This window comes from Neltuma alba, unplaced genomic scaffold (genome assembly GCF_004799145.2).
Source record: "Neltuma alba isolate B1F8T4 unplaced genomic scaffold, ASM479914v2 tig00011420_pilon, whole genome shotgun sequence".
NCBI classification, from domain to species: Eukaryota; Viridiplantae; Streptophyta; class Magnoliopsida; order Fabales; family Fabaceae; genus Neltuma; species Neltuma alba.
In genome coordinates, this window is record NW_021636104.1 from 366700 (window position 1) to 385645 (window position 18946).

General features: G+C 30.9%; 1 protein-coding gene across 1 annotated transcript; it reads right to left on the reverse strand.

The window, feature by feature from the left end:
- Positions 1-4091: 4091 nt before the first annotated feature.
- Positions 4092-6187, reverse strand: LOC114713239 (eukaryotic translation initiation factor 5A-like). The gene is given in 6 exon segments (XM_028897838.1): positions 4092-4481; positions 4647-4721; positions 4819-4875; positions 4962-5084; positions 5949-5968; positions 5971-6187. Coding segments are annotated over 6 exon segments (480 nt in total). The 5' UTR covers positions 6071-6187; the 3' UTR covers positions 4092-4376.
- Positions 6188-18946: the final 12759 nt, after the last annotated feature.

Sequence of the window (18946 nt, forward strand, 5' to 3'; positions counted from 1 at the left end):
GTTTCCACTTTACAGTTTCAACCCCTGACATTCTTACTTTACTTTGGGGACTAGAATGGCCCACTCAGGATTATTTGGTTTAATTTGGGTTGGGAGAGGTGAAAATAACAAGATTCTACCTCCACTTATAATTATAAGAGCTAGTTAATTAATTTGAAAAGATTAAAAAATAAGTTAAATTAGTTATTTGTAATAAAGATATTGTTTTTTTAAAATATTCTTGCTAATTAAGTTTATTGGCTAAACTACTATTATTAGAAAGATTATCTTAAGAAAAAATACATAAATATAATAGACAAAATAAATTAGGGTCTTATAATTAGAATCAAAATAAAAACTAAACAAATTTTTATATTAAAAGCTGAAAGTAGTATGTGGATGGGATGTGGATTATTAAACACATTTTGCAAGGTTGAGTTGACTGGCTCTTTGAGTTTTCTCTTTCGTAAAGAGGACGCTTTGGGACGGTGATGTTGCGGAGAATAGTGAGTGGGTCTTAAAAAGAAAGGCGTGGTAATTAAGCTTCGCCCTCACTCTACTCATATTATCCAACTTTTGCCCCCATTTATTTCTCTCCCATTACCACTATGAAATTGCCACTAACCATTAAGTCGGTTAAATTCCAACATCTGATCACACCATTATGGCAGAAATTAAACTCAACCAATGCTTGTATAGAAATTTAGCAATGATGAAACACCTTGTATTATAAATATACATCGGAATATTTTAGAAAGATTAAATCAAATCTGTTACAATTAATTAATTATCTTACTTCCTTATAGCTTTCCATAAGGATAGGAGCGAATATAATAAATTAGAGTAAGTTTTATTGTATTATACACCATTTAACAGAATAGATCTCCACAAGTTTTGTCAGGCTAGAAAAATTAAGATAAGGATAAAGATAACCACTTAAGTATAGTTTAGTGGTTATTCCATTTGGTCTCTTAACTAAGTGATGGGATTTCAAGTCCCACCCTGGACATGAAAAGCATCCAATAGCCAGCCGTTTACTTTTAAGTGGAGGCCTCATGGCAAGAACTTTGATTACTGTTACCGGTGCTAGATACCTTGATGTATAATTAAAAAAAAATAGATAAGGATAAAGATAAAAATAATTTAAAATTGAGGTTTTGATAAAATGTGAGTGGGAGATTTCCACCTCCGATTCCACCAAAGAGAAGCCATAATTGCTGCTTCTCAGATCTAACCATGGCATGTCTGAGACCATGAGGGCACTCGATTGTAATCATGATATCAACATCACTTACTTCATTTAAATAATAATAATAATAATAAATTCATAACATCTTGGCTAGTGATTTGGTGATGGTATTATATTTTAGAGTATTAATATTTCTGAGTACGACATTTTTTAATCATCCTTATAATATTTTTTTGTTCTTCAGTTATTTACCACTTTCATATATTTTAATCAAAGTCCTTATAATTTTTTTTCTTTTATAGTCCTTATTGTTTTTTTGTTTTTAATTAGGTCCTTGTAGTTTTTATTTTTTATTTTACAAATAATAAAATTTTAAAAATATAAATTATTGTAACAATCTTATATTAATATTCTTTTAAATTTTTAGTTAAACAAATATATATTTATTTTCAATTCAAATTTTTATAATTATAGAATTCAATTTAATAATAAATTTTTCTACAAAAATATGATATAAATAATTTATATTTAGTATAATTATTATTCTGATTATTATTAATTACTAAATGATTATATTAATTATTTTTTCCAATTAAAAATTATTAATTTAAAATGAAATTAATTTAAAGAATAAAGTTAATAAATAATTTTTCAAAAACTATGAAGCACCTAATTAAAAAATAAGTGAAACTATAAGGACCTGATAAAAGAAAAAAAAATAGAAGGACCTAATTAAAACACACGAAAGTAAAAGGATCTGATAAAAGAAAAATTTTATAAGGACCCAATTAAAAAATCAGATGAAACTATAAGGACTTGGAGATTAATTATCCCTTATTTTTGAGAGTATTATATTCTGAGTACGACATTATAATCATCCCATCACAAATAATATTTTATTTGTTCCAAATTCAATGGTTATTTACTACTCTGGTCTTATTTCTAAAATAAAGAGATAAGATCATCTTTTTGTCATATTTATGGGTATTAAGAGAATTTTTTTTGTATAAATGTATAATTTTACAATTTATTTATTATTGTGTTGACTTTGTTTACATGAGGTATAGTATATATTAAATACAGATAAAGTCAAAAAGTTTTGAATTTCAAATGAGAGTTAACAAAATTTAAGATTTTTTCTCTTTCACCAAAAAAAAAAAATTTGTTCTTGGTCTGTGCAAAATATGTTAAAAGTGACTTATAAATAGGACCAGATGAGTATTAATTATTTCTGACAAAAGCACAATATATAATTAACGAAGGGTTTAATATTATATTTTTTTAAAAAAACTGCACCAGTTGAGGAATGGGTTTGATTTCTTTTCTGCTACTTTTACCAAGACTGCAGATTTGTATTGTACAAATTAGATAAGACGCTTCAGATTTCAGTTTTGTTATAGTTTTGCTTTTGGTTTTCAAAAATTAAATTAGAAAATTTATAATAACCGTAATGCTATTTGAACAGGAGCAGGAAATTAATTAGCGGCAGGGAAGGCAAGAAGCAAAAGTTGGTGAGAGGTTCAAAGGTTGTTCAATGTTAGTGATAATGTCAGTTTGGTCCAGCAGCTTCAATAGATACGAAGCGATGAAAGATAGTATTGCTTCATAACTCGAAAACATTAATTGGCCTGTTTATAAATATAAAATTAGCGTTTTTATTGTTAAGCTAAGAGTCAAATTGCAACCTGAGGGGCTGAATGTTCATGCCAACAATTCTTGATGATCCAGAATCAACAAAACAAAGAGCCAAGAGAGATCAACAATTGGCCAGAATCAGTCATTTACAAAGGCTTACTTGAAATAGCTCGAAAGAAGCTTTTCAATAGCGATTTGTGCCAATAAGCATATAACATAATTTTATCTTGATTTACATGAAATTATATATAAGTCCTTATACACCACAGATGCAACAAGCCTTGTGTGATTTGGGTCCATTATGGCAGCTTAGCTTTCACTGTGCTTTCATCCCAGGCCATGCCATTTAGAGAATGGTGCTGGCAACCTCAAAAAAGGCTACAGAGACAAATTCTGTACGATATAAGAATAATGCTGCAGCCATGCATCTTGCGGCAAAACGTGGTACCAAACCAAAGGCCCTGAGCTCCATCTCGTATTTTGAGCTCCAAAAGCTACCAAGTACTCAAAAAGGAGCAGTAATACCATATTTATGATGTTAAAAGATACTACCTCCGATCCTAATTATAAACCCCTTCCACTAGACTCAACTCTCGTTGGTTAAATTTAAGTATCAATTTGCTCTTGCATAGCTTGTATAAGCCGCGGCTTCAAGAAGCAATTGGGGGGTCGGCCACGGAGATGCAAGTTCAAACTTTTCGGCCGCATACCCACTTAGCTGCATAAATCAAAATTCAAGCACACATTGGTTTAAACTGGCAGGTTCTTTCTTCACTTGTTCTCTTCTGCACCCTCATCTTCTTTCAAGCGATTCTAATGCAGAGAGTATGTTTACGAGAGCCAAGACAAAGAATGAGTATATATTAATTTTTTTCTTCATTTTTGATCGCAAACTTTTTTATTAAAAAACAAAATGGAGTTTCAGCGGAAACTTCTGTTCAACTGGATTCAGGTTGAGCTTCCCAGTTCCTCAGCTCTTCTGCATGGATGTCTTTAACGCAAAAGTTGCAACTTCATGAAAGCCAAATGAGCGCTACTAGCCAGCAAACAGCAACCTCAGCGATATCAAGCTATCAAATAAAAATGTTCATATGCATCTCCACCAAGGGACAGGATGCCTCGGATAGAAATTCCGACCGTCATTAATCTACATTTTTTTTCATGATATTGACTCTCAATTTATGGTCACTTTTGCTATTTACAAGGACATTACTACCATTCCCCCCACATAAAATTATTAATAGACAAATCAATGCGGCTATAAAATATATCACCCACGTTTTAGTCGTAGACAAAAGATCGAATTCTGTAACCAGGTTTAGAACACCCATCGTTTGTTACTTACCATTATATGTTCAGTCCATGCACCCCCATAATCATGAGGCCAGGCCCAATTTCTACGGGAAATTTTAGGAGTAAGAAATGTGATATAGTTTGTCAACATATCCATAAATTAACACTTGCATCACTAGAGTACATCAGCCCAGCCTTCAAAAACACAAAAGGCTATTAAAAAAAAAAAAGGCTTACCAAAACTATCTTTACTTAAATGGAGACAACAAACCGCGAATGATCAATTCTTTGGCCCAATATCCTTCAGGGCACAGATCTGCTCCTCCCCCATGGCAGACATGACAGAAACAACAAGGTCCTTGCCCTCAGCAAATCCATCCTTTATCTGCAGAGCAGCATATATAGATGATGCAACCATTTTTTGGGGTTTTTTTTTTTGGGGGGGGGGGGGAGACCAGTTAAAGAGGAAAATATACAAGACTAGCAGATTGTGGATATAAAAGATGGGGGAAAAGTAGAGAAAAAGAAAGAACATTGGATTTCAACGAACCTGTGTGAGAAGATTTTCATCAGTAGGAAGCCTCAGGTCATCCTTGGTGTTCCCATTTTCAGTCAGCAGACTGACCTATAACATCATTTAACAACAGAAACCGAAAGTACATTCAGAAAACAAGCACTACAGTTGTGCAGCTTAAGAACTGCTTGCAGAAATATCAACTTACAAATCCATCCTCAGAAATGTCAATCAGCTGGTAGTCAGTACGATTCACATGGGGAACCTGAAAAGGAAGATTATTATACAGCAGCCAATCTAGGCAATTCAACAAGGTAGAATTGAGAAAATAAAACAATTTTATGTCCATACGTCACAGTTGTGGGAAGAGGGCACAATATCTTCCAGCTTCTTGGCAGTGAAAATATCAATCCCAACAAAGTGGCACTTGGCATGACCATGCTTACCAGTCTTAGAAGTTGAAACTTCAACAACCTGCACAAAAAATAAATTGAATCTATTAAGCAAAGACTTCGATTTAAACATTTATATACAACAGAAACACAACCCCAGAAGCAATGTGCCATGTCAGCAAATCAAGGCATAAAGACTCACAGCAATGCTCAAGCTATAATTGAGTTAGATACTCAACTTTCGGAAATTTTGCGGGTAAATGCATTGCATAGCCAGTTCAAATTACTTGAACAATAGCAATAACATTGCTATAAATTGATGCATGCATCCTTAAGAAGCTATAAAATCATGCATGCTAAAAGTAAAAATGGAAGTCGTAAATTCCTAAATATAATCTTATTATTTATAAGACTACAATTTGTTTTTTAACAAAAATGCTATTGTCCACGAGCTGGAAATTTAAACTCGTGAGAACCAAAACATCCCTGTCTTTACTCAGAGACACCCAGCCTAAGTTGCAGCTAAATAAAATATTAGGCATTAAATGCTAAAAGATCTAACTATGAACCGAGAAATAGAACTACATCACATCACCTAACGCATGCTTAAAAGACAACAACAACATACGTGATCAGGACCAGATCAATAATCACTCGGACAAGGAAAACAACGTAGCCTAAACCTCAATCAGATTAATCAAGCTTCAACGAAGCGGATTACTAATATCGACCCAATAATAATAACACTCCTTCAAAATCTGCCAGTAACAATTGCTTATATGAAAAACTGCTCTAATTAAACCATATTTATTCCATCAGACATTTCAATGATGAAATCCATAACTATGTGCTTATTTCACTTTTCAGCCAGCAATTTTCCGGGAAAAATGGAACAAAAAACGAAGTAAGAACAGAGATCAACCGAAGAAGAAGAAGAAGAAAAGACCTTGCAGGGGCGGTTCTTATGACGATGTATCCGTTCTTGCGGATGGTACCAGCTTGCTGAGGATAAGTCTTGGAGGCTCCAGCATCAGCTTTGGACTCAAAGTGGTGCTCCTCGTCCGACATGGTTCAACTCGTTGTCTAGTTCAGTTCTCACCGATTCAACACACCGGACTAAGGAACCAGCTAAAATGGCAGGGTCGACGGATGAAGAAGCCGAAAATTGGCGAGATATATATAGATTTATATATATCTGACCCTATCTAGGGTTTCATCCTTCATCAATCATCAGGGCGCATATCGCATTTTCATGTTGCGGGTCCAGAATCATTAGCGACCGTTAGATTTAACACTGCCCCATCGTTAGATCTCCGGTTGTGGAAAGTCAACAAACAACCCCGTCCATTGGACGCTAGTGCGTAATAGGCTTGGCCCAATAAGATATTTTCCCCTAAAAGTTAGTACTCCGTGGTACTTAATATAAAAACCCTCGTCCTAATTATAAAATTTTGTTTATAGATAGATTAAAAAAATTTATTAAATTAGTTATTTATAATAAATAGATATTATTTTTTAAAATGTTCTTAATAATCATATGTATTAATTAGAACTATCATTTGATAGAACATTTAATATTTGCAACTATTACAAAACTATTTTAAAAATAAATAAATATGAAAGATAAAATAATTGAGGTCTTTTATTTAGAATTAAATTGAAAGTTAAACTAGTTCTTATATTGAGAACCGGAGGTAGTAATTTTTAAGTAACCAAGGCAATTTTTAAAATGTCCACACAAAAAAAAGTTGTCCTCTATGTTTTTTTCTTGTGACATTTTTGTATTATGTTTTTTATGGGAAAACATAATTATTTTTCGGTAGGTGCTAATCATTTGGTATCAACAAATATGTGTGTGTATGGGGATCATGGTGTTTTATATCTGAAAACATTTTGTAAGTGAGAGTTTGCCAGTTTGAATCCTCAACCGAAAAAAAGAAGTTGAGGGTGTGACCGTGTGAGTTGTGATTAAAACAAAAAAGTCAAAATTCTTTTTCAAGTAATGGATATAATATGAAATTTAATAAAAATTTTGATTATTGTCAAAATATTTTTATAAACTTTTATGCATCGGATGTTTTGATTGTCAATTTAAAAAAACAGAATCAATGTCGGAATGAGGCCAATTCAGATATTTTGGGGGGCTGATTTTCTATGAAATATTGAGATCATCAAACAGAAACCTGTATTTTAGCCCCAAGAAATAAAAATTTTGAAAAAAAAACCTGTGAGAGAAGCATATTATTATGAGAGCTATGTTTAGTTTGATTTTTGCCAATGTGTTTGCAGTTTTGTGAGATATTCACATCCTTAAAAAGATAAAAGCTACAATAAGATAACCAGGGGGGACCACTGGAGTTAGAAACGAAGAGAATATTATTATACTGAGAGCCATGTCCTTGGTGCTGACGAAATTCACAACATAGTGATTCCCAAAGGCCATAACGTCAACTTCAAAATCAGTGACTATTCCTAAGAAAGTTTATACTTTGCTCCTCTTTTTCCTGCCATTGTCCTCCACAGAAATCACTGGTATTTGTTTATCATCTCTCTGACATTTGAACTCACATTGAAGGTAACTAAGTCCTTTAGGATCCTTATTAGTACTCTAATACATTTAAATCTGGATTTTAACATCCCTTCCTGTGATTTTTTCTGTCACAGATCATTCCCTGGACACTTTTATGCTTTGAATCTTCTTGGAACAGTGCTGAAAATATAATTTCTTTCTGCCAAAGTATGGGTGAAATTGATACTAAGTCGATTGAACCAGTCCGAACTGCACTATCCTTGTTTGAAGATAAAGATCAGAAGAAGTATCAGCCCGCGAGGATTAAGGTAAGTTGCAGTTTGAAATAGAGAAGCCATTGAAAACTTGTCCAGTTATATGTATCTGGATTCAATATCAGTTAGACAAAAACCCTTGAATTGATCCCCACGATGTGTCTGATGTTAGGTTTTTCCTGTTTTTTACTTTGCTTCATTCATAGCAAGAATATGAAAAGGAGATGGAGGACTTGTCCAAGGAACTAGCCAACTACAAAGTTAAATTAGAAGCAAAAAACGCTGCTCATATGCAAGCACTTTTTAAGCTAGAACGCAGTCAAAAGATGACTTGTGAATTGTCTACCTTGCTGAAGAATTCTGATTCTGAAAGAAACAGATATATGAGTGAATGTGTAGAAAGCAGAGCTCTCATTGATGAACTTGAATCCAAAGTGAAAGAGATGACTGAACAGAACTTGAAAAATGCAAATATCCAGGAGCAGTTTCGGCAAGTTTTGAGTGAACTGAAAGCTACACAGAGGGAACTTCTGAGCAAAGAAACTGAACTTGCTGAAGCAAGAGATTCAGAATTGCAAGCATTAACAAAAGCAGAAGAGATTGAAAATGCTTTGAAGGTTGAGAAGTTAAAGAAGAAAGAACTGATACATCAAGTGAAGGAGCTCAATGAAGCTATTCACAAGTCAAAGCTTGCTGCAATCGAAGCAGAGAAAGAAAAGCTTTCTATGTTGTCTGATAGAGACCAAACAATTGAGTTAACTTCAAAAGCATTTTCTCAAGCTCAAAAACAGGCGGAAAACTCGAAAAATCAAATAGAAATACTGAAGGGATTAGAAAATGAGCATGCTGCAAGGTCTATAATGGTTGATCCTCTTGATTCAGCAGATGAATCTGCCTCAAATGCCATAAGAGAAGACTCAAATCAGCTTCACACTGACACAGAGGCATTGCAAATGGAGTTGAATCAGTTAAAACAAGAACATCAAAATGCAAAGGAGGAAATAAATGCCCTGAATATTACTATCCAATCGCTCAAGGATGAGTTACAGAAGGCAAAAGCAGAAGCAAACAGTTTAAAGGAGAGAGATGTTAAAGCACAAGTGGAGAATGCCCTTCTGATATCTCAGCTTCAAGAAAACAGGTCAGCATACTTGAACCCAGATAACAAGAAGGACCATATTGTAGATGCAACTCCGTTGAAAGAACATAAATCCTGGATGAGACAAGCTGAGAAGACAAAGCAAGTTCAAGAATCAGAAGTAGCATTGTTGAAGAAGGAATTGGAGGCTGCAACAGCCAAGATTGGAGAGCTAAGGGCTCGTGCTGAACAGGCTATAAGCCGGGCCGAGTTAGCAGAGAAAGCCAAAGAAGCATTGGAGGATACATTAAGGAGACAAAGAGAACAGAGGCAGAGAAGGAAGGCTTCTGTAAATGGCATGCAAGAAGGATCAACACCTAAACAAGATACTCAACCCTCATCAGATGGGACTCCAAAGAAATATTACCCGCTAGGGAAGGTTCTCAACATGAAGTTCTAAAAGTCCAGTGTTCCATAGTTTTTATTCCGGCGAACTGAGTGTCACAAAACTAAGTTTGAATAGAAATGAATGCTCAACTTTTTGTTCTCCCTATAGATAATGAGTCACTTGCAATTAATATGATTTTAGCTTCTCTGCAATTACTTGATGTGATTAGAGCAATAATATACGGCTTTCGGCGTGACGAATATGAATAACAAGGGAACCTAAATGTCTTAAGTTCGGGCCCTGTTGGTGTCTTGCTTAATCCTTTCTGGAGAGTGGAAAGTGTTTATTGTGAATGGTTCGTCCATTAACCATAATCGCCGGTTGGTCATTTCTCGTACCCGTTTCAGCCCATGAGGCCCAATGGGTCTTCGATCAGCGTCATCAAAATTTATTTTTTAAGAGAGAGAGAGAGCACCTTGAAACTTAAGAAGAGTATTTGCAGTGAGAATGTAGTTAAGGCCCAGTAACTTGTATCAATGTTGAAAATTTTTCAAAAAACTGTTTTTGTCATTAGTATAAGAGTCAAATAACTAATTCATAGATATTAAAAAAATTAATTAAATTAATTATTTATAATAATTTGCATATATCAATTATGTGCATTGCAATACTCTTTCATGTAAACTTGTAATTAATATAGAGATTATTATGAGCAAAATGGATAAATATTGAAAACAAAATATATTCAAGTTTTATATTTAGAATTAAATTAAATTTCTAATTAACCAGAGTATTAAGGACGATAGTGAAAAATTAAGGATGATAAAAGTGCATTATCATTAGTATCAAGTCTGTCATACTCAATCCTATCACCGTTGATCAAAATCATCACTTTGTTTAAATTCAGAAGATTGTTGCTATTTCAAGACTGGATCGTAAGAAAATTTAAATTTAAGTACTACCTCCGATTTTTAATATAAGATCTTGTTTAACTTTTATTTTGGTCTTAATTATAAGATCTCAATCTACTTTGTCTCTTATATTTATGTACTCCTCCGGTCCTTATTATAAGACCCAATTTGACTTTTTATTTGGTCCTAATTATAAGACCCAATCCATTTTCTCTCTTATATTTATGCATTTTTTTCCAAGATAATCCTTCTAATAATGATAGTTTTAGCCAATATACTTAATTAGCAAGGATATTGTAGGAATAACAACACTTATTTATTATAAATAACCAACTTAACTTACTTCCTTAATCTTCTTAAATAAGTCAATTGGGTCTTATAATTAGGACCGGAGGAGTATTTCTTTTCAAGATAGTCCTTCAAATAATAATAGTTCTAACTAATACACTTGATTAACAAGGATATTTTAAGAAAGACAACATCTATTTATTACAAATAACTAATTTAACTAACTTCCTTAATCTCCTCAAATTAGTCAAATAACTCTTATAATTAGGACCGGAGGTAGTATAATACTCTACCGGTCCTAGATATAAGACCCTTATATCACACTGATATAAGCTTATAAGGGTCTTATATTTAGGACTAGATGAGTATTTAAAATTCTACTCCTTCGGTCCTTGATATAGGACCCTATTCTTAAGTTGGTTTTTGTCCTAAATATAAAACTCATTTCTCATATTTATCAATTTTATTTAAATTACTCCTATCAACTATAATTAAGTAAAAGAGGGAGAGGGGCAATGTTGTTAAAAACGCGATTTAACTCGTAAAATCGTCCGTTTTTGCGTGTTTAGGTGTCTATATCGTGTTAACTCTTAAACAAAATCAGAGGTCAGCAAACTCGGAGGAAACTCGCATGGAATCGTAGTTAGACAGTCAAATCGCGAGTTATTTGGTGTGTCTACGAGCTGTATTCCCACGTTAGTATGCTGCAATTTGCAGAAGGTTTTATTTATTGGATGGTGGTTTTAAACTTTTAATCATAGGATAGACATTGGATGCCACGTGTTTGTAGTGTGTAGTAAACTTTTTTATTTTAAAACAATTTGTTCAAGTACTTTAATTGTAAAATTTTTAATTTATTTAAATAAACAGCTAAATATTAAATTTATTTTAACAAATCTCATTTATTAGACGCATGTTGGCTCAGCATTAAAATATTTATTTATATTTTTATCACAATCAACTAATTATAAACTGATTATATGTACAGTAGTAATTGGTATTTAATAATACGATAATATTTTTAAGCTAATTTTTAACAAGAGATAAATTCTTACAATTTCATGTTATGAGTTTGTATCATAAATTTACTTTTTCATTATCAATTTATTTAAACCCATGAGTTTGATAACCATAGTTGATGGATTTAATTTTAATGATTTGAATTTGATATATATTTAAAATAAATTATTGTCTTTTTATTTTAATTATTTAATTATATACTTTTAATAATTATTTATTAATAGAAGTAAACTCTTACGAGTTTACGATCCAAGTTCATAATCCGAGTTTACATCCTTCTCACGAATGTACTTAAACTCATGAGTTTGACAATCTTGGAGAGGGGTATTAAGAAAAATGATTATGGTGTTTTAGAAAAAATGTGTCACTTTTCTTATAATTAACTAACTTACCTAACTTCCTTAATCTAATCAAATTAATTAAATAGGTCTTATATTAAGAAGGGAAGAATATTTATAGTGTTAACATATCATTAATAATTCCTTGAGGAGCACGATAGGTCGAGCAAGTCATAGGCGCACCATTCTTCCCATGTTTGATTCCCATTTGATGAAGAGAAAATCAAAGTCAGTGTCGTGCATTAATGGGTGGCATGCATTAAGCCTTGTTCACTGGAGCCTTTTAATGTTGTTTCATGCTTTTTCCAAGAAAGTGTGCTCACTGGTCAAGTGTTTTCACCCTTTAGACTAATCCACTCTTCTTTGTCTTCCCTTTAAATCATTCATTCATTACTATTCCCAGATTTCACTTCACTGTTTTTTTTTCTTTTTGACCCGAAGATTTCACTTCACTGTTTAGATTTATATATATATATATATATATATGAACCTTGTAACAAAATTTCATTGATTCTTTTTTCACCACAAAAAATTTTCATATATTCTTAAAAAAGAAAATTCCATTCCCAGTCAATATTTGCTTCCGTGATCAAAGATCTCCTTGGATTCTCTTTGGATTTTTCTCCTTTCCCGATGCTTATTAGGATTCATTCTTTTTAGTTGTTTGAAAGAAAACCAAACCATAATTTTAAGAATAATTTTACTGTATATAAAATAAGTATATTAGAAGAATTTTATCTTGATTAACATAAAAATACTTTTTAAAAGTATTTTTTGTGATTACCAAGCACCTCATCGGTAAATTCAAACACTCCTGAATTTTAAATATATATATTTTCCTTTTCTTTATTCCCAAGTGTAAAGGCCTCCGACTGAGAAAAGTAATTTTAGCCTTTTTTTCAATTTTTCATTTAGAATATTTAAATTTGAGATCTTATTTAAAATTAGAAGTGTTACATAACTTACCATTAAATGTAACGGCGGTTGATAATCCATTTATGCTTGATCTAGATTTAGGGGGTGTTTGGGAAACCCAAAATCATGGTTTCAGAAGTACTTTTCCGCAAAACGAAGTAATCTCCTCCACATATTTACTTCGTAATCCGTAAAAGCACTTCTGAAACCATGGTTTGGTTTTTATCCAAACACCCCCTTAGATTGAAATCTAAACTAAGATTGCAAGCAATGATGGGGAAAATGAAATTTATGATTTGAGAAAATGTGAATTAAATTAATTAAAATAAATGCGGGAATTTGATGTGACCGTGAAACATTGGAGATGGTCTGAGAGAGAACAAAGAGGAGGGGGTGTTAGCAGAATTTGTTTTCATTAGGGAGCGTCAAAGTCAATAATCAATAATCGATAATAAATTAATATTAAAGCAAAAAAACAAAAACAACACGTGTGGGAAGATAAGAGTCGTGTTCCAATCAATGGCGTTTGAAATTGTGGGAACAACGTCCTCAAGCGTCTTATTCCGGGTGCACGTGGGTGGGTTTGGTAACATATCAAGCTTCTGACCACGTCAACCTTTTTTTAAAAAGAAAAAAAAACTCCTAACGAGCATTTTTTTTCAAAACAGCCACGTCAATTTTAATTTTTTAATAATACTGAATTACTCTTCCGGTTTTTAATAGAAGATTTATTTACTTAATTTGATTAAATTAAAGAAGTCAGATAAGTTAATTAATTATAAAAAATATGACATATTTTTTCTTAAAACGTCATAATCATCTTTCTTAATATCATCTTTCTCTCAATTACTTGATTATGATTGAAAAAGTACCCATATGAGTAATTTAGAAAAAATTAATAAATATAAAAAATAGTTCTTTTATTTATGATTAAAATTAACTTAACTATTAGGTTCTATGTTAAAAACTGGGTACTAGTTTTTGGTTTGGTGTTTTATTTAAAAGAAAATGCAGCGCGAGTTGAGCATTACTTGCAAACCAGCATTATTTAAAGAAACCGTATTAATAATACAGAATAAAATTTAAAATCCTTCGTTTAAATTAGATTTATCATGCAAGAGAGAATCAATGCGACAGAAATGACGACTCATCACTCACTAATTGAACATGACATAGAATTTGGATAAATTTCGTTTTCAGATAACCATGTGGAATATCAATGCTAAAAATTATTTCTATTGAATTGTTATTGTTGGCCACGATGAAATTAAAGTAATTACTCTAATTAAGCGTTTTGGTTTAATCTTAATTTAGTATGAAATTTGAGCAGACGCGCTTTTCTTTATGGAAATTGGAAACTTCGAGTTCAAGGGAAGGACCACCGTTATTAGTAGGTTTACTCTGGTCTTTGGCTTGATATAAATACTTTAATGAAAAAGGGGAAGAAACGTGAAATTTCTGGGAACTTCCCAAACACGGCTTTGTGTATATATGTGGGAATTAAGCATTGCTGAAATAAAATTATTAATTATTAATTGCATAAACGTAGTGATTAGGTATTCAGGAGGTCATGGTTTGGTACTGATAAAGTTAGCATTAGGCACACGAAGTTTGACTTGCTTTTCAGGTTAACGAGTCGAATTTTGATTCCTCTACCAAAACCAGAATCCATCTCTATATTCTCTAATTTGCGTTAAAACTTGATCATGAATCACGTTGTACTCATTTAAAAAGAAAAAAAAGTTCGTTCTTTATATCATTTAATAATCAGAACGAGACATGTATGTATAGACAGTATTTAAAAAACTAACAAATATACTGTCAGGCTAATTCGCAAGATCAATACTACCTCCCATCATTAACATAAGACCCGATTGATTGATTTGAAAAAAATTAAAGAAGTTACCAAATTACTTTAAATTATTTATATTTATTATTATTTTTAAACTAATGTACCTCACTTGTAAATTGGTATATGACCTAATGCTCCTCATGAGTATTTTGAAAAAGTCATATAACATATATTATAATTAAATAATTTAGCAATTTTTTAACCTTTCTAAATGGGTTAATTAAATCTTATATTTGTCACTTGAAGATAATTGTCACTTGAAGATTCGCACAAGGAGCCAAATTAAATGACATTACATGCTCTTTCGTTTGCTATAAATAATAATAATTTTTGCATTTCACAAAGTCATAATTCTTCTAAGATACTGTCTTCGATTTTTAATATAAAAACTAATTAAGTGTTAAATTTGATTCTAAATATAAGATGTTAATTAATTTTATCTTATAAATCTATAATATTTTTCTCTAAAATATCTCTATTGATGATAAAAAAACCCACTAAAGAATAAATCCAATGCACGTAATTCATTAAATAGAGTAGTTTAGGAAAGTCAAAACACATTTGTTACAATTAATCAATTTAGTTAATTTTTTTAATCTTTTCAAATTAGTTGTTTAGCTGTTAATATTGAAGGCAGCATTTATATGTGTGTGTGTGTATAAAAGACAATCGTTTAGAGCCTTATTCACAAATGTGTATGAATGTGCAAGTGTCTTATGTAAATGTATCATATAAATATGATACTACCTTCAATCCTAATTATAAGATCTTGTTTATAAAAATCTCATTTGTAAATCACAAACAGGGTCTTATAACTAAGACCGGAGGTAGTACATATACGTATGTATGGATTATAAAAGGTGGTGGCGGTAATTTTGCATGCATGGGAACATTAATATTGCATGGACAAAAAGAAAAAACAGTGTCGTAAATTATTGCTTGTTAAAATAACAAGAAATAATCTCAATACTTAGCAGATATTTGTTTGACATATTTTGGATACAATAATTCATTTTATGATAATAATATACTCCTCCGGTCCTTGATATAAGACCCATTTAACTAATTTGATTAGATTAATGATGTTAGGTAAGTTAGTTAATTATAAGAAATGTCATATATTTTTCCTAAAATACCATAATCATCTTTCTTAATACCTCATCTTCTTCTACTACTTGATTATGGTTGAGGGATTCTCTATAAGGGTAATTTAGAGAAAGCTGATAAATATGAGAAATGGGTTTTATATTTAGGACCAAAACCAACTCAACAATTGGGTCCTATATTAAGAACCGGATGAGTACTTTATATGACTTAAAAACCGTGGAAGTAATTTTCAATAGTCACAGACTTACCATAACAACTATATGTATAACTCCCCACACAGCTTATTCGATGCTACATATTAATTAATAATACTCCATACAAATCCGTTCAATATCCCCACGACATCATACAATATTTCTTTCCAAGTAAGCATTACATATTACGCTGTTCGTTAGTTTATATATGTGTGTGTGTGTGTGTAGAGTGTTGATTCAGAAACAATAAAGTAAGCCTGGTCAAAAAAAAAAAAAACAATAAGGTAAGTGTGTTCCTTCTTTTTTTAATTTAGTGATAATTGCACATTAAATTACCTTTTCAATTAACTTCTAATCATGAATTTGTAATGGGATAATTAATCCGCAGCTCTTTATAGTTTCAACTAATTTTGAATCAGGTCCTTATAGTTTTTTTTTTATCAGGTCCTTATACTTTCACTTGTTTTTAATTAGGTTTTTATATTTATTTTTCTTTTTATCAAGTTCTTATAAGTTCACCTTATTTTTAATTAAGTCCCTGAATTTTTTATTTTTTATTTTATAAATTCTAATAGTACTATTATATAAACATAAAAGAGTATATATTATTTAATATTAGTTTATAAACAATAATATTCTAAAGATATTGAATTATTATAATGATTTTAATTTTTTCAGCAAAAAAATTAATTGTTCTAAAAAATTTTCCTGAATTAATTAATTCTATTACTTTTTTATTACATAATTAGTAATTTAATTTAATCATTAATATTTTATATTTCAGTATTAATCTATTTAATTAAGTTTATATTTAATTAATAAATAAAAATTAAAACTACCTGGACCTGATTAAAAATTTAGTGAAATTATAAGGACTTAATTAAAAGAAAAATAAATACAAAGATCTAATTAAAAAAATGTAAAAGTATAAGGACCTGATAAAAAGAAAAAAAACTATAAAGACCTGATTCAAAATTCGTTGAAACTATAAAGACTTGCGGATTAATTAACCCATTTGTAATTTACATTTGGCTGCTCATAAATATTATTGTGATGTGTTGGGATTTTTTTATTTCTTTCCCCAAGCTGCATATGATCATTCCAAACAAAATAACAAAAACATTCCATTAAATAGCCTTGTTGCGGAGATAATTTGGATGTCCCCATCGTTAATATTTTTTTAGCATCACACACGCACACGCACACGCACACGCAAACCGATAAGATCGCACAGATAATGAACCTTGTCCAATATTTTTTAACTCTTTCTTCAATTTGATGATAGAAAACATTTTTTGTTTTTCCAATTTTGTTGAGATCTAGATTTATTTCCAATTTAATTAACACAATTAAAAACACATTTATTGCACAAAAATTTTTAGTTCTCAAAAATCAAAACTATATAAACTGGTTCAAATGTAAGATATTCTGAACTAGTTATTTATATATGTTGTGCTTGTGATCTTTTGAAATTAAAATATTATAATTAATAATCCAACTGTAAAATCTGAATCGTCTTAGGTTGCTTTATTCAGAAGACATATTTTATATGGAAAACATAGTTTTCACATCTCATCATATTGTCTTTTTTTTTTTGGACCACCCATGATATTGTTAGACTATAGAGTTTTGTATATATTAAAAAAAACCTCAAAAATTAATTATACAAACCGTATAGGAGGGGAACATTGACCATGGGATGGTAGTTTATTAATTGCAACGTAATTAACTTATAATTAAAGTTAAATAATCAAAGACTGAATATGATAGGAGGCCGGCACGTGTGTCATCACCACTTCCCGCCGTTCATTACTTTCTTTTAATTTTTATTCAACGATCGACGTTTCATTAGCACATTTGAAATTTCATTTAATTAGTTCATTAATTTCTTTGAAAATAACCTGAAAATGACACCACACGTAATGCTGCGGATTTTGGACCAGGCACACGGGTGGAGTGAGAAATAATAAATTCCCTGACGCAGAAATTTTGATATAAATAAATAAACCTTCATTTTCATTTGACCATTTGATGTTTTGAAAATGAGAACAAAAATAATACTCTTTTAATCCTATTTATAAGACACTTTCTGTATATTTTACATAGACTAAGAAAAACTTTAAAATGTATTAACTCTCTATTAAAATATAACAAGTTTTTAACTTTACTCATATTTAATAGATACGCCTTTTAAAAGAGATAGTTACTTAGAATATAATAAATAAAAGACAAAATAATATGTTCATACTGAAAATTTAATAAAATGACTTATATGACTAAAAAAATCCTTCTATCTCTGCCCTATAAATTTGACAAGAGGACTACATTACCAAGGCTTAATAAAGGTATATGTATTCCCAGCCAGCCACATGGAAATTAAAACTTATTTTTATGGGGAACGATTTTTTAACTCATGCTATAATTCTTATAATATTTTAAAAAAATTTACGACGATTTCATTGTCATATTTTTTTTTCAATGTTAAATGTTTCAGAGTTTTTTTATTGTGTTCGAAGGATGATTTACAGATTTTCCTTTAGAATTTATAAGACAAAAATGGAGGGGCAATTTTGTCTTCAGACAAGTTTAACAAACGACGACCAATGAACAATGGGTCGCTCTAAAATTTCTCAAATTCGCGAGATTCTCTTGTTCATAACCTACGTTATCACTTTCCCGTTCTATTTCTCTTCAGGGAAGAATGTGGGGGGGACCTTGAGCACGTTAGGCCTTAAAGCTTGACTGAATCCATGTGAAACAATCCAATTTGTAATTGACAACGAATTCTTCATAGTATTTCAGTCTTAAAATTTAAAGAAAAGAGTTAATCCCTCACAACATGATAAATTAAAGTTCAAATTTACATTGGGAGAGAAACTACATTTAATTTGCGATAATCTTTTAAACAGGATTGCTTCTAATAAAAAAAATATTTATGCTTTGCCAAAAAAGAAATTCTTCAATTTTAACTTGTCTTTTTATTATTTTGTTCTCTATCACAAGTCATCTTCAAAAAAAAATCACCTTTATTATAAGTTACCTTATGAAATATTAATTACAATTTTAAGA